Source organism: Betta splendens, chromosome 22, assembly GCF_900634795.4.
Source record: "Betta splendens chromosome 22, fBetSpl5.4, whole genome shotgun sequence".
Classification (NCBI taxonomy): Eukaryota; Metazoa; Chordata; class Actinopteri; order Anabantiformes; family Osphronemidae; genus Betta; species Betta splendens.
The window spans coordinates 11,566,055-11,590,999 of NC_040900.2; the positions used below are offsets into that span (position 1 = coordinate 11,566,055).

The 24,945-nt window shown below is 43.7% G+C and overlaps 4 protein-coding genes and 1 long non-coding RNA gene across 7 annotated transcripts; 2 read left to right on the forward strand and 3 right to left on the reverse strand.

The window, feature by feature from the left end:
- The first annotated feature begins 6,166 nt into the window (after positions 1-6,166).
- On the forward strand, positions 6,167-8,871 carry marcksl1a (MARCKS-like 1a). The gene is made up of 2 exons (XM_029138774.2): positions 6,167-6,477; positions 7,490-8,871. Exons 1-2 carry the CDS (start codon positions 6,394-6,396, stop codon positions 8,033-8,035), a joined length of 630 nt encoding a protein of 209 aa, XP_028994607.1. The 5' UTR covers positions 6,167-6,393; the 3' UTR covers positions 8,036-8,871.
- LOC114848351 (uncharacterized) lies at positions 6,180-7,018 on the reverse strand. Its single transcript, XR_003784424.1, has 2 exons — positions 6,697-7,018; positions 6,180-6,603 (listed from the first exon to the last, which is right to left on the reverse strand). It is a non-coding gene; the product is annotated as an uncharacterized LOC114848351 (long non-coding RNA).
- Positions 8,872-9,663: 792 nt separating the features above from the next.
- Positions 9,664-14,155, reverse strand: LOC114848347 (galectin-9-like). Its single transcript, XM_029138772.3, has 9 exons — positions 14,021-14,155; positions 13,822-13,906; positions 12,929-13,017; positions 12,034-12,241; positions 11,541-11,660; positions 11,299-11,430; positions 10,792-10,880; positions 10,430-10,586; positions 9,664-10,339 (listed from the first exon to the last, which is right to left on the reverse strand). The coding sequence occupies exons 1-9, from the start codon at positions 14,056-14,058 to the stop codon at positions 10,193-10,195; spliced, it is 1,065 nt and encodes a 354-aa protein (XP_028994605.1). The 5' UTR covers positions 14,059-14,155; the 3' UTR covers positions 9,664-10,192.
- A 653-nt stretch (positions 14,156-14,808) lies between these two features.
- Positions 14,809-18,606, reverse strand: gjb9a (gap junction protein beta 9a). The gene is made up of 4 exons (XM_029138773.3): positions 18,428-18,606; positions 16,698-16,898; positions 16,195-16,496; positions 14,809-16,119 (listed from the first exon to the last, which is right to left on the reverse strand). Exons 2-4 carry the CDS (start codon positions 16,866-16,868, stop codon positions 15,816-15,818), a joined length of 777 nt encoding a protein of 258 aa, XP_028994606.1. The 5' UTR covers positions 16,869-16,898; positions 18,428-18,606; the 3' UTR covers positions 14,809-15,815.
- A 577-nt stretch (positions 18,607-19,183) lies between these two features.
- On the forward strand, positions 19,184-24,171 carry LOC114848149 (protein tyrosine phosphatase type IVA 2-like). Of its 3 annotated transcripts, none has more exons than XM_029138399.2 (8): positions 19,184-19,339; positions 20,096-20,237; positions 20,312-20,439; positions 20,699-21,331; positions 21,418-21,510; positions 21,959-22,089; positions 22,348-22,422; positions 22,554-24,171. In XM_029138399.2, the coding sequence occupies exons 4-8, from the start codon at positions 21,236-21,238 to the stop codon at positions 22,663-22,665; spliced, it is 507 nt and encodes a 168-aa protein (XP_028994232.1). In that variant the 5' UTR covers positions 19,184-19,339; positions 20,096-20,237; positions 20,312-20,439; positions 20,699-21,235; the 3' UTR covers positions 22,666-24,171. The 3 variants fall into 3 exon arrangements, with proteins under 3 accessions (XP_028994232.1, XP_028994233.1, XP_028994234.1); XM_029138400.2 differs by having other exon boundaries at positions 19,201-19,339; positions 20,100-20,237; XM_029138401.3 differs by lacking the exon at positions 19,184-19,339 and adding an exon at positions 19,388-19,549.
- Positions 24,172-24,945: the final 774 nt, after the last annotated feature.

A 24,945-nucleotide genomic window follows, 5' to 3' on the forward strand; every position in this document is an offset into this window, starting at 1 on the left:
ATATTGCTTAGAAGTATAAACTTGGGACCGAGGATTGTGGGAATTCTGTGAACTCTCCCCTTTTCCGATCACTTTTGCTGCCTCCCCAGTTGCTCATACGGCGAGAAAATCAGACACCCAAGAATGTTTTGGGCTGCAGGGACAAATCGTGACACCGAATATCCTTGATTGTTCAAGCGTCTTTTCTTACCAGAATGAAACCACCACTGTCCCAGAGGGCAGTCTGCAACAGGCTTCAGGAATCTGCTCAAACACTGATCACGCTGCTAATGTTGTCCCTCCATTTGATCATCTCCCTGGGACATATTTATGCATGTAGGTTAGTATGTTGCACCTCTATAGACTCAAATAGTCAGCCTGAAAATAATATATTGTAAAAGTCCTGGATGGTGCCTGATCAGCTTGAGTGTATTTGGGGAGATTATAACAGCCCAGGAGCATCTGATCTCAGCCTCATGATACCAACAGATCCTCTCAACTCAATACAACACTATGCTGATATCAACAGATACTAGGCCCCGAGGGAAACACACAAATGTGTCATATTTGCATCATCTAAATGTTTTTTTCTACCACTCTGTAAAGTCTGAATGTACCCATCAGCATTAGGTTTATTTGTGTATTTCATTTTGTAGCCAAAGAAACATATGGGTAAAAACCGTTCATCTTTGTCCAACCTGACATGAGGTAATTACCTAATGAGACACAAATGTAAATAGCTGCCTGTACTCACATCCTTACCTCACTTCACCTCCATCCCTATCCCCTGCGTCTAACAATCAATCCACAATCAATCACTTTCAATCACTGTCGGACGACAGCCGCACAGACCTTGGCTCGCGGGGGGCAGTGGCAGTCTAAGCTGGGCAGGTGGGTTATGATGGAATAGATCAATGTGTGCTGTCAGTAAGGATGAGGTTCATGTTGCTCTGAGAAAAATGTCAGGCAGTTTAGATCAACATCAACTATCAATAGAGAGACATAGGCAGACCTGAGTTATAAAACTGGGGCGCTGTTGTGAGGACTTCCAACCTGGCAGCTTAATAATTGTTAATCTAATAAAAATTGACTTTGTTAACCAGCTGGAGGCCTAATGTAGAGTAGGTAACATCTAAGTGGTCCCCTCTAATGAACACGAACACAAAGACTCACAAAAAAGCCACACAAAAAAAAAAGAAGAATACTACAAAATGCAACTGAATACTGTTCAGTTTATACTAAAGTTAAAAAAGATAATGTTGGAGGATGATTTTTTTGAAGAGTTCCTCCACCTGCAGCCATTCTCAAGCATTTTTAAGCACATGACCCTGAAGATACACGCCCCTTGGGGGCTAAGAATATCTCTTAAGAGTGAAATTTAAATAACCCAGACTCAGACCTGTGAATTATTCAATAAGTCGCGCAGATTTCATGCCACAGTCACAGCCCAGCGCCGGCTCAAAGAAAGCTGATTTTATGTAATCGAGTTTTGATGAACTGGACGAGGGCAAAGGAGGGAATTTGGGGCAAGAGATATACCGGTAGTGGGTTGGTTATAAATAGGTCACTCACTCAAAGCGCAATACACTACAGCAATGTTTCATCACAAACCAGCTGCAAAGGCAGACAGATAAAATGTAAAAGTTAAGTTAAATGCAAAATAAAACCCAATAAAGGATGGAGGGAAAATGTTTTTACATGGTTACAATATGAGCAGGTGAAAAAAAAAAGCATTACTCGCTGTGAAACTGAACCGTCAGTCAGATCCCTGTGAAGGAGGAAGTCAAAATACTCTTTTACCACATAATGATGATGATTACTTTTATTATTACTAACCTCTGTGTAATCCTGATTGAAGCAAGCATGTAAAAAATGCCCCACTTTTATGTTTAGAGTGCAGTTCAGGAGGGAATGAGGAATCAACAGCACAAGTGATCTGGAGTGTTTTTTCAGTGCAATAAGAGGGAGCAGAGTCAATGAGTCCGTCCCACACATGGGTCATTAAAGCACAATGGTCTGAGCATCCACTCTAGACATTTATTTATTTTCGCTGCAGGCCTTTTTCTGCTGTCTGCCATTGTTCCCCTCCATTCTGGTGAGTGTGTGTGACTGTGTGTGTGTGTGTGGGGGGGTGCTGTCAAAGGAGAGCTTGGTAAACACTAAAGGTTTGACTTCTTGTTTCTGGATTAAACTCTGACAGCTGGTACAAGCGTAGCCGTAGTTTAAGCTGCAGACATAAAAACTAGACAGACTCGAGGTGCACACGCGAGCACACACACACACACACACGCACACAAATGTGCTACCAAGCTAACACGGCACAACATCTGAATAATCTGTGAGGGTGAAATTAGTGGGATTTCAGTAATGGCTTTACTACTGCTACACGGATGAGCGCACAGATTAATTCGCTGTCATTTACAAATTATGATCGCTTTCTGTTTTCCACTTTGTCATAGAATTAGTGGAGGGAGCAACAATGCGACCTCAGTGACGTTAAGCTCATTATGTCTAGACAGAGCAAAGGACCCCTGAACGTCCCATTCTCCTCCTGCATTACATTACAGCTGGATGAAGACACGGGGGGGCGTGGCTGCCATCTTTATTTCAAGATGAGGTTGAGATGTTGATATCTGATGTCATGAATACCGGCTGGGGGATAACCCTTAAATCTGGCTCCTCTCTCACTCTCGTGGGCTCCCCTCCCCCTCAGGCAACGCTGGACTGCTTGCAGAGGCACAGCGGGGCGACCAGGTCATACTTAACACCCGCCTCAGCCTATCCACAAGCCTCCTCTCCTCTCTCCCCATCCCCCCCTTCACCCTCCATGCCCCTGCTCCCATCCCCCATCTGAATCCTGAATCTGCATTACAATGACAATAGGAGAGGAGGGTTGGGCGGTCGGGCGCTAGTAGGGAGGAACAAACCTGTGGTGCCCAGAGAGAGTGATCTGGCCAAAAAAAAAAAAAAAGGTTGGCCCAGAAATGATCTAATGAGTCTGTTTGTGTGGCGTCTGCACGGTGGGTGGTACGTTCATTTGCATGCAGCGTCTTGTTGTCATATATGTGTCATGTGCACACTGCAAACAAACAGCACTAATGCTGCCAGTGATTTCAGAGGGTGGTGTTTAAGTGATCAGAGTCACAGAGAGGGTCCTTTACAATGTACAAGACTGCTCAACTACAGCCAGTTATGAACAGATGGTGTGATTTGAACTGGGAGGAGTCTCAGTCTTACAAGTGCTTCTATTTCCAGACCATTAAACTGATTCCACTGGGAGTAACTGTCACTCAGAATCTGACATTTTTTTTTGTTTTCTGACAAACAAAAGACAAGTTAGGTAAATGCTAACGATGACTCAATGACTCACGTCCCATTTGACTCTTCATATTAGTTGTTGTGTTATATGTAATTGTGTGTGTGTGTAGGATGATGAAGGAGGGAGCGGATTAGGAGGAGCAAGCTGTGATAATGATGAATGAGATGATGGCACACTAACCCAGTAACGGAGGAGCACCGTCACCAGTAAGGATGAGCCGTCCTACTACAGTTCACCCAAGTGTGACACACAAACACTGACCCATCTCAACCCTCATCCTCTCCCTCTACTTCGCTGCCCTGCACCTTTTGGTAACAGATGGAAATGAGTGGTAAATTTGCAAATGAATGAAGAAACAGAGAGAGAGAGAGAGCTGTGAGGTTAAGTATGTGAATCTAAGATGAAAAATTAAAGATGAGGAAAAAAATATTTGCACTTGGCTAGTGCTACAGTAGAGGGTGGTGAAGGAAAGATTATAAGCAAAGCACACTTTATTGCCTTGTGGTCAGAGAGAGGTTGTAATGACTCCTGCACAAACTGCAGGAGACATGTAAACAGGTCAAAAATGATGAGACCAAAAAAACAACAACACCAAAGCCGTATCCTCTTCCTTTAACCAGGCAAGAGAGAGCCAATAGTTTCCATAGCAACCGCCTTGTAGCATGTCTGCACACACAGGAACCCGGGGAGGAGTGTGTCGCATCACGTCTGCCACCTCAGGCACAGAGACAGAGAGAGAGAGAGTGGGGTGGGCGAGAGAATCTACACACATCACCATCATGATAACGCGGCTGATGTCCCTGCATATTTCAGAAGCTTTGTTTCCGAACTCCCCAACAAAGGCTGGCGACTGGGCATCTCCAGCAGAAGCCCCTCCTGAATCAGCAGCTGCTTTCAGAGCCTGTCAGACAGATACGTCTGCACTAGCCCCCAGCCAAGATGGCTGCCATGTGCACTTTTGTTGGTCACCTGCTGGTGATGGTCTTTTTGCAGTCAATAAGCCAGTTGATCGAATTAATTAGCATTAAAAAGGGCTTTTCTTTAAAGCCCGTCCCTATTCATGGCAGCAGAGAGGACTGTGCACCTGATTCCCCTTGTAATTAGGTGCTTGCAATGCAAATGCTCTGTTTATAACATGTAGGCAGGTACCATCAGACAGTGTGTATAACGTGTGTTCATAAAAAATAACTGGCTTGGTTAAAACTGCCCATGAAAAAACTCTTCAAACTCTAAGAATATGTCTCATTTGTTTGATTTATACATCCACTAAAGAGGAAAGAACAAAGCTTATTTATTATCTTTAAGATAAGATAAGATAAGATTAGCAGCTGTTTGCTTCAGTTTTTAAAAGAATGCTTCACATCTATATTTATATTGTTACAAACTGTAGATTAAAGGTGTCAGACCTGAAGTCAAAAGAATGGCTAGCAACTGTCTGGAAAGTTATCTCTTGAGGAGATCAAACCAGGAACACCCCTTTGAAATCTGATGACCGTAATGCATAGACCTCATCAGAACAGGAACTGAATTCAGACTTCCCTCATCTGAGGTCAGCAAGGAATTCCAACACTGAGTCACATTACATAGTGGGACTTTTTTTTGGAAATTTGTCTTTTCAGTGTGTTGCTCTTCTTTTTGACAAATTCTTCATGACTAATGGTGATATGGAGTGATCGTTGTCGGTTAAGGGGTTTGGTTGTGTACGCACACGGTGTGTGTGTGTGTGTGTGTGTGTGTGTGTGTGTGTGCGTGCGTGCGTGCGTGCGTGCGTGCGTGCGTGCGTGTGTGTGTGTGTGTGTGTGTTGGGTGGGGGGTGGGGGGTGGTTGGGTGGCATATGCATTCCTCACATACCACAGCTGTGACGTGTTTCTGAGTGTATGTGTGTGTGTGTGTGTGTCTGTGGAGGGGGATGTTGTGTGTGCCATCAGACTTTTACAAACAATGACAATGGGGCATATGGACCCATAACGGAAAATAATAAGAAATAATAAATTCCAATTAATGAAGTCCCATGAGCTGTCTTGTTATTATGGCTTCCGTTGTAAAGCATCGTTCAATTAAGGTTGCAGAATTAAGAGTTACTGCTGGAATATAAGGAAACTGGTATACAGAATTGCATGTGTGACTACATATAATGACTCTTCCGGCATATGGAAGCTCTCCACTAGCCCTGAACTCAGCTTTAACCACATGACCTCTGACCCTGGTGGATCACGGAAGCTTCAAATTCTCAGAAAAATGCGGTCTCATAGCAGTGATCGTGGGATCCACTCTTCTGGTCAAGAGACCTCATTACCGGCTGGTGGGCTGATTCTCTGTGTCTGCGGTGGTGAGGAAGCAGCCCCAGTGCCATCGCTAGGTCTCCGCTCGGAGCTGGCTGCTTGTTATGTAATGAGTTGACTCTTGGAAAGCTGGGCCTGTCATTCAGTTTCAGCAGAGGCCTTTAAAATGTTTTGTCCATCATTCATATTTTGGAGCTGCAAGCGGTTCAGCTGAAATAATAAAGTTCCCTTTATTAAAAAACAGTTTTAGTGAATTCATTAATAATAGTAGATTTTTGGGGGTTGATCCTTGTGATTTTTTTTTTATTTTTAGCTACTTGTTATTCAAAATCAAATGTCTACTTTTAGAAGTCCTTAGACTTGAGTTTCGATGCTAACTTCATCATCTGATCTTAACACTCAGCAAATAGTAAGTTTCAAACGTTTGAAACGCGCACAAAGGTCTTGCAGCAGCAGTTTGTTGCAGGGGCAGCGAAGAAGCCCCGCCCCCTGGCCTCTGGTTGGTCGAGACCGGCCCGTCCCCGCCCATAGGCGGGACCTTCGGTCGATTCTGAGGTGCGGTTGAAATACTCACAGCCGTATCCCTGACATCCTTTAATTTGAGCTCTGCCGCCGTCGGGTCCACGCTCTCGCAAGCGGGATCTTCTCGTCACCAAAAACCCACCTGGGGAGAAGGAGATCCGCTCGGATTTTACACACCTTTGGCGCAAAAACCGATCTGAGATCTGGATTTTTAACTCTGAAAAAAATCTACTCGAGGTTTTTATTTTTCGATTTTATTTTCTGTTCAGAACACCCAAGGAAGAAGTAAAATGGGAGCCCAGTTGTCCAAGGGTGGGGTAGCTGTTGAGGGCAAAGCCGCCGCCGACCCTGCTGCCGCCAAAGCCAACGGCCAGGTGAGTACAACGGGCCTTGACACGGTGAGAGTCAGCGGGGCGCCACATGGCACCGAGCGCCCACTGGCACCGTGGGTGCCACGACGGGGCACAGCGCTGCGATGAGGACTGAGCCGGAGCTCCTCGCTTCAGTCCGACAAGTAGAGTAGAGAAATGATCGGATCAATAATTAACTGGATGAGTACGTGAAAAATAATAAATAATAAATAATAAACCCACGTTCAGCAGAGTGGAGCTTCGAGCGCCCATGCTCGTCCACGCTCACCGCGCGCACCCACCTTTGTTCCGTCTGTTGCTTCCGACACGGGGAGCATTTTACCGTCATGTTTATTACGCGAATAACGAATTCGACTCGAAACGCGCGTTCGCGCCGTGTTCCTGTCAGGAGTGGCCCGTGGTGCGTGGAACGGTCGCCGTCGCGTCGGGACAAAAGATGCGGGGCAAATGGTGCAAAGGATGCAAATGCGCTCTGCTGGAGGCGCATGTTGCAGAGTTGCAAACCGGGCGCGTGCAGACGCCCGCTCACACCCACTTTGCCTCAGTGTGGACACATTTGAAGCGCAGTTTACATTTTTATTGGTTTCTGGTTAGTAAATCAGAAGCAGAGGCAAGACGTGTAATTGGAAATGTAAGTGTCTAGATGATGTCTGCTGGTCCGAGTTTCTCGGTTTTACGTCACTGTCTGCGCGATACGCGACCAACAACAGGAGAACGAAAGAGCCTTTCGAGCACTTTATTGTGTGCTGACTTGATCCGCAGCTCCTGGATACATATTCAAGCCCGGTTTCACGGGGATTCCTTTGTTCCCCAACTCGCTGGGCTTGTGTTGACGTTTACGCGTAGCACCACTGCCCCCACGCGGCCGCTCCGGGTCCTGCGCGCAGCTGTTGCATCCTCTCTGAGCCTCTGCGACGGCAAACAGCTCTCTCCGAGCATCACATGGATTAACTGTTGCAGTAAATAGACCAACGTCACGTTAGTGCATGTTCACGACCGATCTTCTTCTCTGCAGGAGAACGGCCACGTCAAAACCAACGGCGAGGTGTCGGCCAAGCCCGACGGGGAGGCGGCTGCTGCCGACGGCAACGGAACGGCCGAGCCGGCCAAGGAGGGCGAGGGCGGCGCCGGGGACGCCATCGAGCCGGCCCCCGCCGCCGAGGGCGAGCCCGCCAAGGCGGACGGCGAGCCCGCCAAGGACGGCAAGAAGAAGAAGAAGTTCTCCCTCAAGAACTCCTTCAAGTTCAAGGGCATCTCCCTGAAGAAGAGCAAGAAGAGCAGCGAGGAGGGCAAGGAGGAGGCGGCCCCCCCCACGGCCGAGGACAAGCCGGAGGAGAACGGCCACGCGGCGAAGGAGGCCAAAGAGGAGACGCCGGCCGCCGAGGCCAAGGAGGGCGAAGACGCCGCCGCCGCCGCCGCTGCGCCCGAGGAGGAGACCAAGGCCCCGGAGGAGGCCCCAACAGAGGCCTCCGCGGCCGAGGAGGCCGCCCCCGCCCCCGCCCCCACCCCCGCCGAGGACACGACACCCGCGGCCTCCGAGGGCGAGGCCAAGGCAGAGTGACCGCTCTGCCGCCGCACCTGAACTCATTTTCCAAGATTAAAGTATATAAATATATATATGAAAGACTCGCGCCACGTTCTTAAAGTTCTAGACAAACCTACAAAAGAAGACAAAGGATCTATCACGTTTGCTGATTCAGCCACCAGTTCACTGCCTTTAAGTTCTTCGACAGACGGAATCTCACCGGGCCCCCTCGCGACGGCAGCGCAGGCATGTGTCGCCCCCTCGTGGTACACACAAGGACTGGCGTGTGTAGGAAGGTATCGGATTGGACGTGGAGCGAATCAGGAATACTGACTTATTTTCCCAATTCACGGAGAAGCATCCTTTTTAACAGCGTGGCAGCCCTATAACATTTTGTTTTTCTTTCTCATCTTTTTTTGGGATCTAAAAATTGTCACCATTGTGGAGCGCGGGGACAACCCCTCTCCTTCACTCAAGATGACTGTTACATGGACACAAATCTTTCAAATGATCGTATTAATTTTTTGAATTCTACATTCCTATGTTTTACCCCTAAATTTCCAGTATTTTGTCATGTATAGAAAAGTGAAAATCGAGGAGGGGAGGCTGAAAATGAACTGTCTTTGTTCGTGCATTTTAATTTTCTGGCTAAGACCACATTCTGAGCTTCTTGAGTATTGCAGTGTTCACATTTGACAGTTAAGGCGCATGGGTTGGAAATGTGTACAAAAAAATGTGAGCCTTTTATCTGCAAATTGTCTCTGTAAATATGTTTTGGCCAATATTTCTGGTTCTTTTTTTTGCTATTGTTTAAAGATGTTAATGGTTTTATTGTAACTTTTAACAAGGGTAAATAAATGTTTGATCCCCTCTGTCTGTGTTCTGCCTACTGATTCCCAAGTTACAGAGTCCGAGTTGTGGTTTTAAAGATGTCCTAAACCCAACAATAGTCCGTCTTAACAAGTTTTTTTTTAATTTCATGCTTTCTCACAACATGACTTATGCATGATTTATGCAACATGAATTATACATGATTGATTGGCCTGGGCAGCATTCCTTAAGGTCACATATGCCAATCAGAACAAATTTAATTTAATGGAGTTTTCAAATACTATTGATCACAGCCACAGACAGGAAGACACTTTTTTTTTATAATAGCCAATCAGAATTATGATACCTATTACTTGAATAAATCAAATGTCAAAATTGATGCTTGAGGGTAAATAGAAAAATTCAGAAAAGGAAAAGCACCACTCGTAATTTGGAAAACCTGCTTAGATAAGAAAAGCACATCGTAATCCATGTTATTCCTGGTCAAAGTGAACGCACCTCGGTTTCATCAGCTTGTCTTTGGCTCCCTCTGGCGGTCGCTTAATGTAAAACACTAAGGTGACTACGTTTCTGGTGTAAAGAACATTTAATTAAACCACTGTACTGTGACTGAAGTTGTGTAAGTAATGCAAGGATTACAAGGACATTTAAAAAGTCATGTTGCACTTGAATGGCTCTCATTAAAAAAATATATGTTTACCCACAGAGAAATATGTGATTGATTATAGGCTGAGGTATGTTTAATGGCATGTCATGTAGTCTAATATTAAAGTTATAAAATGATCTCCTGATTGTGGAAATTGTGAGTAAATAAGGCTCGTTTTAGGGAAAAATAATGATATACATAGAGAAAAGGTTTTATTCGTGCAGTCATAGAGAAAATGCATCACAGAAAGACATGAGAATTAAGACTACTCTGTCTTACGCTCCTCCTTCTGAGGTACGATTAATGTATGCCTTTTTTTGTGTAGTTTGTTGCTATTGTTGCCCTTAACCGTTCAAAAGTCAGGTTTGTTTTATCTCGGTGTATAAAAGAAAACATCTGCACAGCTCCACCTTCAGCAAAGAATGATTGCACATCCTAAGAGCAAATACACCAGCTGGTTTATTTTTACTACACTTTTGTTACTACTTTCTTCTATGTCCTGTATCTCAGTTACTTTTCACTACCAACAGACTCCACACAACTAAATTCAATCAGACTTCTTAAATCTTTGGTGCTTTTTCCCTTTAAGAATATGTGTTTAGGAACAAGTATTGTGAGGTTACATGTTGAAATACAGGAGGCCATTGGCTTTAATCCAGATACCACAGTGGAATCCAGCGCGTTCATGCTATAACTGGTGGCTCCGCGGGCATCCGTCACACCATCACGGACGTCAGGGAGACGTCGCCGTCGATCTCCAGGGTGGTGATGTGTGCGAGGTGGTTGATGCGGTGGTGGTAGGTGTGGTTCTGCATGCCGTTCACCACCATCCTGAACATGTTCTTCTCGCAGCAGATGGTCAGCTGAAAGACAACAGAGGGAGGTTCGCTCGCAGTCGCGTGAAGAAGCCCTGCGCCCCCCCCCCCCCCCCCCCCCCCCCCCCCCCCCCCTACCGTGAAGGGCTGCCCGCGGCGGAAGGGCATCCCGCCGCCGCGCTCCTCGCTGCCCCAGTGCTCGCCGTGCTTGGTGTTCCGCACCACGGTGTTCTCGTTGAAGCGCGGGTTGTAGTGCAGGGCGATGCCGCCCTGGTAGCCGAGATTCACGTGGAACCTGAGGGGGGAAAAGACGGCGCAGCTTAGGGCACGCGCACAGCAAAGTAGCGACGTGCGCGACACTGTCAGATAGGAAGCGGATATCGTTTCCTGTTTTCAGAAGAAGCCTCACCACAAAACCTACGATGTGTGTTACTTCAGGCAGTTTCTGATGTGAATCTACTACGAGACGGGCCTGAAGCCAGCGGATAATTGAGTCTGACCTTGTGGCGCTGGGGTGAACAGTTCCCTGAACAGTGATGGTCCTCCCAGGCTGGAGTCCACCACTGATGAAGTTCTTGTATGGGACCACCTGGACAGAAGGATGGTGACACACGATTGTATGAAATCAGACACCGGTCTCTTAGAAACTTGGCCAACTTCCTAATCTTTGTGTTACAACTAATCTTCTTTAGCAGAAATGAAACTCAGAGGCGGTTTACAGCAAGTGATGTACCGCAGAGCATGAGTGTATTTACTAAATGAACTGCCTCACAGCTGGTTCCTTTTTCAGGGAGCAAATATTAAGCTGCCTGGTTCACACAAACCAAGCTCTAACACACTGATCTGAGATCCATAGGTTACAGACAGAACTACATATTTACTTCCAAAATAACAATCTCTTGCTTGAGGTCTAATGAGGCATTTTATTTTCCATATTCTTAAAGCTCTCCATCGTCGCTGCGTGCCTCCTACAGGCCGAGCGTGTCCTGCTGCGTCCTGATACTCACGGGAGGAAATCCTGGCTGGTGGGGGAAGCCAGGCTGAGGCTGACATCCAGGAAAGGGAGGGAAGGCCGACTGGTTGGGAAAAACCTGTGGTACAAATCCAGGCTGCGCAGGAAATCCTGGCTGCGCAGGGAACTGAAAACAAAAAGGGTTCCTGATTATTAGGAACAGCAGCACTGGTGAACCGTGAATAAAACACAACGGGTAGATTTCTTGGTTTTAATGGATTCTAGTAACATCCTCACCATAGGCGTCTGGAAGGCGATGGAGGAGATTTCCACTTTCCCAGCTACTGAGATAGTGTCCACACGGTTCAATGGAAGGCGGTGTGCATACTCCATGAGGAAGCTCCCATTCACAGTCAGCTGGAAAGAGTAAATACTGAATTATATTGTGTCTAATCTCTGAGAAAACAAAACTAATGCCTGAATGCGCGTAGGTTTCCATTTCCGAGACCGACAGCACAACTCTGTTAATAATTAACCTCCAGATTACAATTTAACCTGGTGAGAATGACATCATAGAGGCCGAGGTGTGTCAGGACTATTTTACTACTATCCTGGATGACTGTAGTGTCTTTGTTGGGCATTAAGGCATATTAACAACCTCTTCTTAGATTTTTTTGTCCTCACAAAAGCCAATCTTTTTGCTTTCGTTTTCCACAGTAGCTGGATTTGAAGTCGCAGCGAGATGGACTCAGCTGAGCGCAAACAGAGCGGGTCGCGTCCGCGGACCAACCTGGTAGGCGTTGCGCGCGACGACGATGACCAGGGTGAAGGGGGAGCCGACGTGGAAGGGAGAGTTGGACCTCCGCTCCTCAGCTCCCCAGCGGCCGTGCTGGAAGGTGTTTGTGACCACGTAACTGGGGTGGCTGTCATACCGGGGGTTCACGTGGAGAGCGATGTCTGTATTGGGGCTGGAACCACACTGCAAGTTCACGTGGAACCTAAAAAAAGCAGAAGCCGCGTGGTTTTATTAATTCCGTAGTAACAGAGGGCGGCATGACTGTCGAGGAAGTAGCTTAAGATTAGCTGGGATATGTCCTGACCCGAAGAAAGAATTTCCATGAGTCAACTTCTAGATAATTTCACACAAAAAGTGCCCGTAGGAGTAAAGCCCTGAGCGTTTCTCAAGAACCTATAACCTGATTGGTCTCTTTTAGAGTATAAATAATGTAGAGCGTGTTGCTGCTGGTTGCTGTTTGTTTCGAATGTATGTAATATACTGTATATGCATCTATGTGTTTTAACTTGACTAAAACAGCTGCTCAGGGGCTTCAGAGAGGACGCAACTTTCAACTGAATACTGGTCAAATACCGGTGGCTGATCTGGACTTGCCTTCTGCGGGAGGTGTGCAATAAACAAATAAACCGCCGTCCTTCACAAGAGGGAACACACTTTGGCCACATCATCGTGGCTGCTGTTTTACTAAGAAGAGTGAGTGTTGATATTCATGCATCACATCACGTCTACATTTAACGAAGAAAGCAGGAAAAGACCCTCCCTCCACGCTTCACGTGCCTCTCCAGGCTCATGACACAACACAGGCATCTATTAACCACTGTTAAAACATGGCTGACCAAGTGGTAGTAAGGCTTGAAAAAGCTGAATGAAAGATGAACCCGAGCCTGACCTATCGACTCCATGCAGGACCCTCCCGCTGATGGTGATGGACATTCCCTCCTGCACTCCGCCATTGATGGATCCAGTGAAGGGGATTCTCTGCAACGAACAGCACTCATCATGACGGCAACTGTTGTTCACTGTAACTCACTGTATGTCAGTGAGTGTGTTGCATTCAAATGCAGTCAGTTACACGAGATATAGAAGTTAAAAGGAATGTAGACCCATATGGAGGAAGCTGGAAAAACGTTGGTTTCTTTGTTTGTTTCTTTTTTTTTTTTTGTGGACAAAAGTCCACAAACAAATAACACGCCTAATGTGAAACTGGGAGTTTCTTTTAAAAATAGCAAAAATGCACAATAGATAAAGAAGGATGAGGCTCAAAGAGGAAACAAGGCCTCGCAATAGGAGGAGTCTTACTATACTCTGTCTTCAACCATTAAACAGACCCAGCGGTGCTTATGTAAATCGGAACCATGTGTACTGTAGTCCCGGAAACAACTGTAACGTGGCGGAAATCCACTCCGAACAGTGTATTTCTGCATTGTAATCTGTTCCTTTTCATGTAAAAAGGCACATTGTTAAAGCTTGCGCAGCTTCTGTCTGGAAGACATTAATAATCCACATTACTGTTAGACTCGTTAGACGGAGGTGCGCCGCTCACCTGCGGTCGTTTAACGCGCCGCTAATCGACGCACAACACAGAAATGGTGTTTGTGTGTGTTTGCAAACAAACCCAAATGACACCGTTGAGCTTAATTGACGTTAAAACTGCCGTTCAAAGCCTACACAGTTAGACACAGGCTGAAAAAACAGCCGACACCTAACTGATAATAGTAATATCGCGCTGCGTCGAGTCTAAAATAAAGAAATAAAAAAACATTTGTAAACATAAGGACTTACTGGGTTATAAAAGGGTGTCTGCTGATTAAAGGCCATTTTCAGAAAGCGAAAGGCAAGCTGCGCTGCAGGACGTGTGCACTGGACGCTGATGGGAAACAAAATGGGGAAGTTTTACGGTAAAGCTCGAATCCTGCGAAGTGGTTTCGGTTTCTCCATAAATAGGCGGCGTTTGAATAACGGCGGCGCTATTTGCATTCACCATTGCCCATAGGGTCGCAATCTAAATCTGTGACTCATACGGTCAGAAGCGACGTTATCTTCGGTCCGTTCAATGTTACTCGAAGTTCAGTTTCATTTTATTTACAGTAGGAAGAAACGTTCCAGGGGCAAAGTCCAGTTAACGCAGCCTCTTTTCCTGTTGCGTAACTGTCGTCTTCAAGTTTAAAAAAAAAGAAAAAGAGAAAATTCCTCTGTCCCATTTTTTTCTCAAAGCCGCTGGGCTCATTAAAAACATCTGCTTCAGCCTTTTATGGCAGCTGGAATAGTCAGCAGTAAAAGTGAGTCACATTTGCTCTATGGGATCAGACACGTGTGTGTGGAGCTGCCAGCCTTGGGCACAGGCTTCACCAGCCTCACCTCACTGTCAGACCCTAACTCGTGATCCCAAGACTCTGCTGACAAACGGCAGAGCTTCCTGTGATGAACAGGAATCTGCCAGCAGCAGAGAACTGTTCGCTTGAAATGAGGAAGGTACAGCTTTCGTTGAATTACTTCACATGTAATAAAGGTCAACATCCAGGTCAATAAAGGCTGTAACCATAATCTACATCTAAGTATGCTATAACAGCCATTCCTTTTTAATCTTCCATAGGAGACTGTTAAAATGAGGCAGTATGTGATCATGGCATTTATCATAGTTTCAACCTTCATATTACTCATATTATTAGGCTGGAATCCCCAAGTACAGAAGTCTGCAGTCCAGTAGCCACTCATTCAGTACATGTGTCTCACCCGTAAACTGCTGTCATCTAGCGGCAACATGTTGAATCTAGTTTCACTGTTTTATTTTAAGATCAACAAACGGGGACATGTTTTGCCAAAAGAAACATATAAATAACAAAACAGAGGAAAGTGCAAAGTTTCCTATTCTCAAATTAAATATAAAACAACCCAAACTTTTATTTTGACAAGTGCAGCCCTTTAACATACTGTAGTAGATAAGAGTAGCAATCCACTAATTGTAGCTAGTGCTGAATGTAATATGAAATTTGAACCAACCATGATATGTTTTTTAACAGTGGTTATTAATGAGTTAAAAATAAAAGGTTTAGCCTATTCCAGAACAAAACAACCAGGGATGTTCCGTTTTAGTCTCTAATTTGTCTCTGTCTTTGGTGTTCAACTAAGACTCAGACTTGACTACTGGACTTTCCAAATACTTTTGGAAAGAGTTTTATTCTTTATTAAATTAACTTTATTTTTCCTTCATTACTCAAAATAAACTTTGCGGTAACTTGCTTTGATAAATATGAGTAAATCCCAGATTTTAAGTAAATAGTCTACAGTAACTTGATCCTATGTGACCACACTGATACTAAAGGATTTCTTTACTGCTCGAGTCTAACAGCCTTTTTTTGCCTTTAAGCTTGAACTTATGTGGCTGAAATAAGACTTGCTGATCCCAACCTAACTGTCAAAACAGAAGCTTTAGTCTTAACTAAACTGGGCTTGAAAGTGTCTTGGACTTTATAAAGCTGGAGTTGACTAAAGTCCTGCCTCCGACATAGTAACAGAAACCAGTAAGTGTATGTTTTCTCTCTGAGGTGTAACTCAATGATCAAACATGGTACAAAATCTTGAAAAGTAATAATAGCAATATACTAGTCGTAATATCTTAATAGTGTCCTCTAAAGTGCAACCAGGTGTTGTTGGTGAACCGTCCAACGGAGAGTCATAAATGATTGGAAGATGCGGCCTGTTATCAGTCACATAGCGTGTGTCTGTTGTCCAGCCTTCCATCAGACACCAGCCCATGGCTCAGTGCCTCCTGGATCCTATAGCGCTGTGGTTAAACCAGGCTGTGTGGCGTCTCTCGTGTTTAAACCCACTTGACTGTCCGCCAGCGTCGGATCCGTCCTGCGACGCCCCGACCTCGACGGGCTGAGCCCGCGCTCATGTTGGGCCCGCAAAGATTTGACGACGCGCTTGCCGATGAGATAGACCAGCTCACATATGCACATGAATATGCACAGTGCACTCGACACCACCATGAACAACATGAAAATCCTTTTCTCCGTTGGACGGCTAATGAAGCAATCCACGGTGTTGGGGCAGGGTTCCAGCGAACACTTGGACAGCCTAGAACAGAGTAGAGGGGATTACGGCAAAAACAGAGCTATTTGAATTTCAACACAAAAGCATTAATAGAATTACCTGGGGAGATCATATCCGTGGTATATCCGGTACAGGATGTAGAGAAATGACACATCAAAGCCAGCTTTGAAGACCAGACTCAGCAGATAGGTCCACCACAGCCCACCCCTCTTCTTGCCAGGCTCCGCGTACAGGTGAGAGCCTTGGTGCAGTTCGGCGTATTTCTTATCCTTTCCTTCGCGGTATTTAACATGAGCCATCACCATTAGAGATGGGCAGGTGACGAAGATGAGCTGCAGCGCCCACAGGCGGATGTGGGAGATGGGGAACAAGTGGTCGTAGCAGACGTTGGTACAGCCGGGCTGCAAGCGCAAGAAATAGGATGAATATGATGATTTAAATCTACTGGCAGCGACTGCATCATAGATTAGGCCACAGTTTAATCCAGATTAATCACTATCCATGTGTACGATCAAAGGCCTGTGTTCATATTGACTCAATACAATGCCTTCTCGTTGAAAGCTTAGTAATGGAGTCCTATATACAGCACTTTTATTTGTTACCTGTCTGGTATTACACACAAAGTCTTTGCTCTCATCGCCCCAAACTCTCTGTGCCGCCACCACGAACACCAGCACGCGGAAAATAAAGACCATGGACAACCAAATCCTCCCAAAGGCAGTGGAGTATTTGTTGACTCCGCTCAGTAGACTCTCCAACCCTGACCAGTTCATCCCTGCTGCACCGGTGGGCACAAGTACCCCCTGTAACAGAGCGGACAGAAGGAAAAACGTGTTTCTGCAGGATGGGATACTGTTATTTTCTAAAACAGTGTGTGAAGATGTAGCGATCGAGCCAAATCTAAGGTCAGACACTGGCCTTCATGTACGTAGCTCTAACATCGTTTCATTTTTGTCTTCAACTAACTATTCATGTCCATGAGACATATACAGGCACATAGTTAAAAATATAATATATCAGTATCAATATCAGTCATTTGTGGCTACTGACTAATAAAATATACTTACATTAAAACACTGCAGCTACAAAATAAACTAAGCAAACAAGTTGTTTCAGTGTCATTTTTAAATTAAACTTTTTTAAAATTACATAATAAATTAAATTAAATTAAATTAAATTAAATTAAATTAAATTAAATTAAATTAAATTAAATTAAATTAAATTAAATTAAATTAAATTAAAGGTAAGGCAGTGTGACACAGGGACACTGCGGTGAAATCTAGGAGATAATTAAATAACAATGACAGGGCATTGTTGGTGTGAATGTGTATGTGTGCGTGTGTGTGTGTTATGTGTAAACATTAATATAATGAGTTGTCATAGGCCTGTTTTCATCAGTCCAGTATAAATTTCACTTCAGTCAAACACATCACCTCCTAGCCCACGCATGTTCTCTAGGGTTTATGTTGCCTAGATACTGGGTTTTGTGCTCGTCCGCCTATGTTGAACAAATGTGTTGCACAAACAATATCCCGTGCAGACTGCACAGCAATGTTTTAATTGAGTTTGAAAGCAATTGCAAAAAATTGTCATTAAATTAGGTGGTATTAAGCTTAAAAACGGTACATTTGCCAATAGTAGCCAACAGCATCTCATACATAGGAAATTTCAATTCAAAAATAGACACATGGAACAGAAACCATAACGCCGCAAGTTGTTACTGCCCAGAAAGGAAAAACTGAATTGCATATGGGACCTGTACCAACATTCTCAGGCCTGTTGCTTGTTGGAGAAGGCGAGGATCAGTGTTTAGAAAGAAGTAAAATATTTAGAGTTCAGAAAATAGGAGTGGCTCAGGATTGAGAAGTTTGTGTTCTCCAGCTGAAAATCGTGAGACTTATGAGTGGATAATAAATGAATGATGCTCATTTCTCAGTTCCAGCCTGTTTACTTCAGCACAAAGATGCTGCACCATGTTGCTGTCTCTCTGTTAAAAGTACAGTATAGGTTATAAAGCACATTTCGCTTTCTATTTCCTTACCATCCACTCAAGACACTCCGACACGACATTGTTTATGTATTAGTCATTGCAAATGGTTAGCATTTAGCTTTTTTAGCTTTGCATTCAAGAGGGGGAAAACTTGATTGCTCGTTCTATGTTGGCCTGAAGAACAACTTGCATCCATGTAGTTTTAGAAACGTATCACGGGGAACGCATCGCTGTAACTCAGACTACAGAGCGTTTTAGCACAACACTGTTTACAGTTTCTTGTTTACCTTGCAGATGTTTGGATGTTATAGCATAGTATCAGACAAGGAAAAAGAAACTTACCTGCTACTGAAACCCCGCTTTAACACCGAAAAGACAGAAGAAGTCCAGGACTGGAGACGAGCTACAGAAGAATAACCAAATCTACCATTCTTTCCACTTCTATTGCTCTGTGTGTCTCTTCTGTCTCGCCCCTTTCTTTAGTTGCCAAACCAGCCCTGGTTACGTCACACACACACACACACACACACACACACACACACACACACACACACACACACACACACACACACACACACACAAAATCATAGACCATATGAGCCCTGTATCCTTAGCCTGCGGGAAACCGGGAAACTCCACTCCCATGTAACCCTACACCTTATGAATAGGTAAAAGAAACACACATATGCTTTTACTGAGCGTAGGCACAGGACACCAGGACATCCATCCCAGCCATCAAGCATTCCTGTGGGTGGGTGGGTGTGTGTAGGAAAAACAGAGTACAGCCCTGATAATCTAACACACAGGAACAAGTATCACTGGGGTTTAGCAAAAATATCAAGGCACTTCACAAGGTAAGATTTGAGATCTTACACAAATAAATCCCAACAGATGGAGTTTTAGTATCTCAGTTCAAATCAACTGTTTACTTGAAATATAAAAAGGGGCAAAAACAAGATGTAGAGAAATAGATGGACCGACAAACATACAAATACAGATAAAGTGCCTTTATAGTGATTATAGTGGTTTGTATATTTGTAGCTTGTCGGAGAGGAAATAGAGAGGATTCTTCTTCAAATTAAAACATTGCTGCGTTGCGGAGTGTACTGCTTTGCGAGGGGTTTTCTTTTGAAAGTTCTCCACCGGAAGCTGCAGTGGCTAGCTTGACGTTTCAGTTCAACATGTCTCCCTCGCAGGCTATTCTCTGCCATTAGCTTGGAAGCGTCTGGGCTTTTCGTGAATCTCCCGTGTTTCGTAAGTAGATTTATTCGTCTGTGCGATTTATTTGGATGCAAGGAGAAGCTACGCTTTTAAAGCTCCACGAGTTTCCAAAGTGGTCAGTGTACGCTGGACGTGTCGGTCGGCTCCTGTTTATTCTGGTGGTGTGGCTGCTGGTTGTTGACCTGGTTTTACATGACCCGCGGCTAAAGACAGAAGGCGGTAATTAACGGTGATGGTCCTGAGGTGACGGCACTTCCACATTCACATCTATCCGATCAGAATTCTTTCTATGGCGTTGTCGTATCGCATGCAGCAGCTTCCGTGCCTTTGTAAATCCGTTCAGCTGACCTCCTGGCTGTTTGAACGTCAGAGCATCGACCTGGTTTGAAGCCAGGCTTGTTTTTCCTCTGATCACAGCCACAGAAATGAATACATTCCCATAAAACTAATCCAGCTTTGTACTAAGCTTTGAACTGATTAAGCAGTCGATGTGCTGTGTTGTGGTGTTAGCTTTTATAATTGAGACGTCGCGACCTGAAGATGCAAAATCTGACCAGTGACACAGTTTAGCTAATTGAACACAGTAGCAGCTTTTAACCTATTTCTCTGTGCCGCGACAGCGATTTTATTGTAACACAAGGTTGTGCTGTTCAGTTATTCATTGCCAAACTAAACACTGCGCTGTGCCTTTGTTAGTAGCAGAGGTTCGGTTTATCTGAAGGAATCTCCTCTAAGACGGAGCTAAGTCGCGTATAGCAATGTAACGCTAACGCATATTCCTCTCCGCAGCAAGTTAGCACCAAGCTAACGGGCCGTTGTCAGCAAGGACCCAGAACTACAGCAGCAGCATCATCAATGGTGTGTCTACATCCCGGAGCCGTCACATATTCCTGTGTCCGCTCAATGAACCATCTTCCCAGCTCTCATCACAGTGAGTGTCGCAACACGATTCCAATCGGCGGCCGCGCGCCGCGCACGCAGCTGATCGCCCTGTGTGCCCTTCAGGCTGCACATGTATGGCGTTTGCGAGGCTTGGAGGGGAGTTTTGCCAAGCCCAGCACCTGCTGCTTATCGTGGACAAGTGAACGGGAGACACCGGCTAGGAGCAAGCACTGCCACCCCCCCACACACAGGTGTGTATTAAAGCAAGATTGTGGTGCATTGACAGCACAGGATGAGAGAACAAGTAGTGATGGTGAGAAAATACATCAAAGATAAATGTCCTATTGTTATTTAAAGTACAGACAAAACTCATAAAGGTCTATAAGAATGAATACTATTATTATGAATAATAATAGTGAATAATAATGTATACTAATAATAATAATGAATACTATTATTGTGTGTGTGTGTGTGTGTGTGTGTGTGTGTGTGTGTGTGTGTCTGTCACAGGTCCTTACTGCCATCCTGTTCAACCCATATGAAGACAAGCCAACCCTTAGCCTGTCACCTTGGAGAGGCTTTGGTTTTAGCCTGGGAGTGCCTCCTCTACTCTCCTTTCCTACCTTTCCTCCCTTCTGCTATAATTCATACAGGCTTTTTTTGAATGGGCTAACAGACTGGATAGAAGGAAGCACAGATCTTTTTTTTCCTGTCTTTGACTCCTGGACTTTGGGTGTCATCTGGCTCAAATAAATCGTTTTTTTTTTAATAAAGCCAATTATCTTTTGCTTCATTGCCAAGAAAAGCTTAGATATTTTTTAGGCTTTCCCCCAAAAAATTGTATCTCCTGTTCTTTTTTTGTTATCAAAGTAGCACAATATTCATATTCTGTGCCGATAAATTAAGCTGATTTCATATAGTGGCATTTTTTACCTAACTAATAGATTTATCTTAATTACTTTAAAGGTCCTGCTGATACTCCATTCTTTGAAGCGCAGTTCTTTTTTTGATCTTTTATTTCTGTATAAAAAAAATCGTGGACTAAAAATGAACCGCCCAGCTCCAGTGGAGATCTCCTACGACTGTCTGAGATTCCTAATAACACACAACCCCACAAATGCACAACTGGGAAAGTTTATAGAGGTACATTTTATACCTTTTTATTTATTTAGTTTTCATTGTAGGAGGAGCTGCATCTCCTGTTTACTTGTCTGTCCTTTGATTTGTAGGACCTGAAGGCATATGGAGTTAACACACTGGTGCGAGTGTGTGCTGCTACATATGACAAGACACCAGTAGAGCAAGAAGGCATACAAGTTCTGGTAAGTGGCACACGCACACACACATTGTAGAAACATTTGTTATTTTCCATGTACAGTGAGTAATAAAACCTGCACTCTTTCACACAGCTAAGGCTTTGATGGCATTATATCGTTAAAGGATTAAGCCTACTTGTAACACAAAAGTCTAAATGAACGCAGACCATGTATCCAGTAATATAGTGCTGTACTATGATGTATACCAGCCTTCCTGTTGATTGCCTCTAATTGGGAAAATTCTGTTGTTCATTGCAATTCTAATAAAAATCAGCAGCAGGAAGCACTGCAGGCTATTGGCAGATTAATCAAGGTTACTGGCAGAGGTCATTTTTCTAGTGAAAATACTGTTAACATTCCTTAATGTACAAAAGCTTCTTAAAGGTTTATTTCGGACTTAATAGTTTAAATCACAGTAGACGACAAATAAAAAAAGGACTTTGTTTCCCCCTAGGACTGGCCCTTTGATGATGGTTCAGCCCCTCCAGACCAGGTGGTTGATGACTGGCTCAACCTCCTGCAGACAAAGTTTAGAGATGAACCTGGCAGTTGTGTGGCTGTGCACTGTGTTGCCGGACTGGGACGGTCAGTATACACAAATATACTCTGAAGTCAACACAATGTCAGAGTTTTAGATTTAGTTATCCATGTGGCTATGCAGGTAATCTGTTAGTTAAAGCAAGTGTTTCATTGTCTCAGGTTGGATCACGTGTTAAATAATGCACTCGCAGTAACTATTTTAGGATTCAGTATTACTTTGATAAATCAAATTAGACGCAAGATTGTTGTTTCTGCTCACTTTAACAGATGGTTGAACATTTTTATGTTGATGCTTGTGCTTAGAGCGCCTGTGTTGGTGGCCCTGGCTCTGATTGAGTGTGGGATGGAGTATGAAGATGCAGTGCATTTTATAAGACTGTGAGTACAAAATCTGCTCTTCATTTCACTCCATTGCGAGCACCTGCTCTGCTATTGCTCTGTCCAGAGCCAGTGCTTTTCTTGCTTTTACACCTCTCATATGTTAATAAGGAATCGTGTCTGTGTGTTAGGAAGCGCCGCGGTGCATTCAACTCCAAGCAGCTCCTCTACCTGGAAAGCTACAAACCCAAACTGTGTCTGCGCTCCAAAGATGCCAACGGGCAGAGCTGCTGCATACAGTAGGGAACTCCACAGCACATTGTAGGAGACTTATTCTGTAAATGCATAAAGTTGGCATATTTACTGATTTGATTCAAATCAAAGCTCATTAAATATATTTAAAGAATTTCATTTTATTTCAAGAAGAATAGAACCTCACAACAAGGTTCAGCTCTCCTGTGGCAACACAGTTTAAAGTTTTTTTTTTACTGCTTCTTCATCTATAACCTTATCTTTATTATGTAGCAATGGTAGGCAGATAATTGGCCTACTGAAACAAATTTACCTGTCAGCATCATCTGGAAATGTGACTTGTTTGGCTTTAAACATTAAAATTGTCATTCTTAAAGAAACAACAAATGCTGTTGATGTTAACAGACTTATTGTGAATAAACACTTGGCATTGGACAAACGTTTTCGTGTCAATAGACAATATAAATCAACAACAATATATTTAACAGTTCATTCATTCTTGTGACGTCTGGTCTGAGCTAGATATTTGTTCTTAGCTACAACTCTAAAATAGCTGGCAGTATGTGCTTTTGGGTGCTTGCTGGTTTATTGCGCACCGTGGTTCATGCATTTCAAACTATTCTCACTGGCCAGCTAAATGTCCTGCAGCCAGAATGTGACGCAGGTGATGAAGAATGTTAAAAATAATATTACACAAAAAGGATTTCTCAAAATGAAATTATGTGACGTGTTTGATGAAAAAATGGGCAAAAAACAACAACCTACCTAATGTCTGTACCAAATCGGAGGCATCTGCTTGTTTAGAACAAACTCATATTGTTTGTAAATGATTGACAGGATTTTATAATGTCACAAAGGCGACAGGGCCACATGTTGAAGGTCACTTGGTGAATGTATATGTAAAGAAATGCTTGAAGGTTTTAGAAAGTTGTCTATTAGGTGTTAGGATATAAACCCAGTTAATCATTATCTACTTTGTAACTCACTGGCTTCTAATGATTGATGCCACAATGTTATCCAGTGTGCTGAGTAAGAATTTGATAGAGTCTTGAAAAAGAGTATAAGCATTTTAGTTTAGATTGTATTGAGTTATATGTGCTTGATAACAGAATGGAACATTTTGTTTAATGATAGTAGGCTTCATACAAACACAGGAGCGTGCCCTAATAAGGATGGTAATAAGAGCATTTAGTATTGAACAGTGAGCTTTAGGAATCCTACACTTATTATAACTAAGCAAATAACTAATAGGTCAATTTCCTTAATGCTTTATTACATCAATATGATTGTGGAGCCAACATGGCTGCCACTGACACTTTACTAGCTAATGTCTAGTCTTGGCTCGGCATCGAACTGTCTGGTCAGCTACTGTGTTTGTAAGATCCTGTTGGTCTTTGTGATGTTACTACTTTTCTATAGCTTTTATTTTTTCCCTTGTACCTTTTTCTGTATTTGTACTTTATTTATCAGTTCCACTGTGTTTCTTTGTGAAATGCTCGTCTGGTGGGGAAAAAAATCTTTCAGGCTTCTTGTAAAATTAAAGTGGTTAGTAATGTAGCTGTACTTTTTTGTTTACTTTAACGATGGAAATTTTCACTCATTTTTGGTAAATGAAATACAGAACACAAATTATACCAAATTAAAATTTTGGTGTGGCCTGCAGAGAGTTAAGCGAGTTAACTTAACTATTATTTGAGTCACCTTTTTCAGCTGACATTTAGCACTGGCTAGCTTGTAATGGGTTTTAAATACATTTCCAAAGACTTATTACAATTATTATTCACGCTTCATAAGCATTCATTACCAGCTTTCGAGAGTGCATGCAGGAACTTCATCCTCAAATCAGACCAGAGCTCACCTACCTGCGCATACAAAACTGCACAATTACAAGATTAAATATGTTAGTTAGCATGAGTGAGGTTTGCGACAACCTACTATGTAAACGAACTAAAGTTCTGAATCAATGTTTTACTGTTGATATGAGCATGGTGTCAATGGTCTTATTGGCCAGCGCCATGGTTGACAAAAACTAAATGCAGCTTTTGAGTAGAAACATATCATCAGTCTCTCTCTGAAGAAAAGTTGTATGTGCAAACCGTATAAGATTGTATTTGTCAGTAGTAAGACTCAACACGATTAGAAAAATGAACTAAAAAACAATAACAAAAGGGGACAATGTTTCACACACTTGATGGTAGAGCTTGTGTTCAAAAGTCAGTTTTCACTCTTGTGGTCAGTAGATGGCGATGATTTCCTATTACAATTCACTTAAACAGTGACCTGTTTAAACAGTGACCTGTTTCAGTGGCTGGTACAAACACTGCAGTATGA

Bases quoted from the DNA above. Each gene is read 5' to 3' on its own strand.
- marcksl1a (XM_029138774.2), top strand. From the start codon at position 6,394: ATGGGAGCCCAGTTGTCCAAGGGTGGGGTAGCTGTTGAGGGCAAAGCC. The intron at 6,478-7,489 runs GTGAGTACAACG...TCTTCTCTGCAG, and splicing joins CCGCCAAAGCCAACGGCCAG to GAGAACGGCCACGTCAAAAC.
- gjb9a (XM_029138773.3), bottom strand. From the start codon at position 16,868: ATGAACTGGTCAGGGTTGGAGAGTCTACTGAGCGGAGTCAACAAATAC. The intron at 16,497-16,697 runs GTAACAAATAAA...TTGCGCTTGCAG, and splicing joins TTGTGTGTAATACCAGACAG to CCCGGCTGTACCAACGTCTG. The intron at 16,120-16,194 runs GTAATTCTATTA...ACTCTGTTCTAG, and splicing joins CACGGATATGATCTCCCCAG to GCTGTCCAAGTGTTCGCTGG.
- LOC114848149 (XM_029138399.2), top strand. From the start codon at position 21,236: ATGAACCGCCCAGCTCCAGTGGAGATCTCCTACGACTGTCTGAGATTC. The intron at 21,511-21,958 runs GTAAGTGGCACA...GTTTCCCCCTAG, and splicing joins AAGAAGGCATACAAGTTCTG to GACTGGCCCTTTGATGATGG. The intron at 22,090-22,347 runs GTCAGTATACAC...GCTTGTGCTTAG, and splicing joins TGTGTTGCCGGACTGGGACG to AGCGCCTGTGTTGGTGGCCC.
- LOC114848347 (XM_029138772.3), bottom strand. From the start codon at position 14,058: ATGAGTCACAGATTTAGATTGCGACCCTATGGGCAATG. The intron at 13,018-13,821 runs GTAAGTCCTTAT...TGTTCGTTGCAG, and splicing joins AGACACCCTTTTATAACCCA to AGAATCCCCTTCACTGGATC. The intron at 10,587-10,791 runs GTCAGACTCAAT...TTCCCCCCTCAG, and splicing joins GTTCACCCCAGCGCCACAAG to GTTCCACGTGAATCTCGGCT.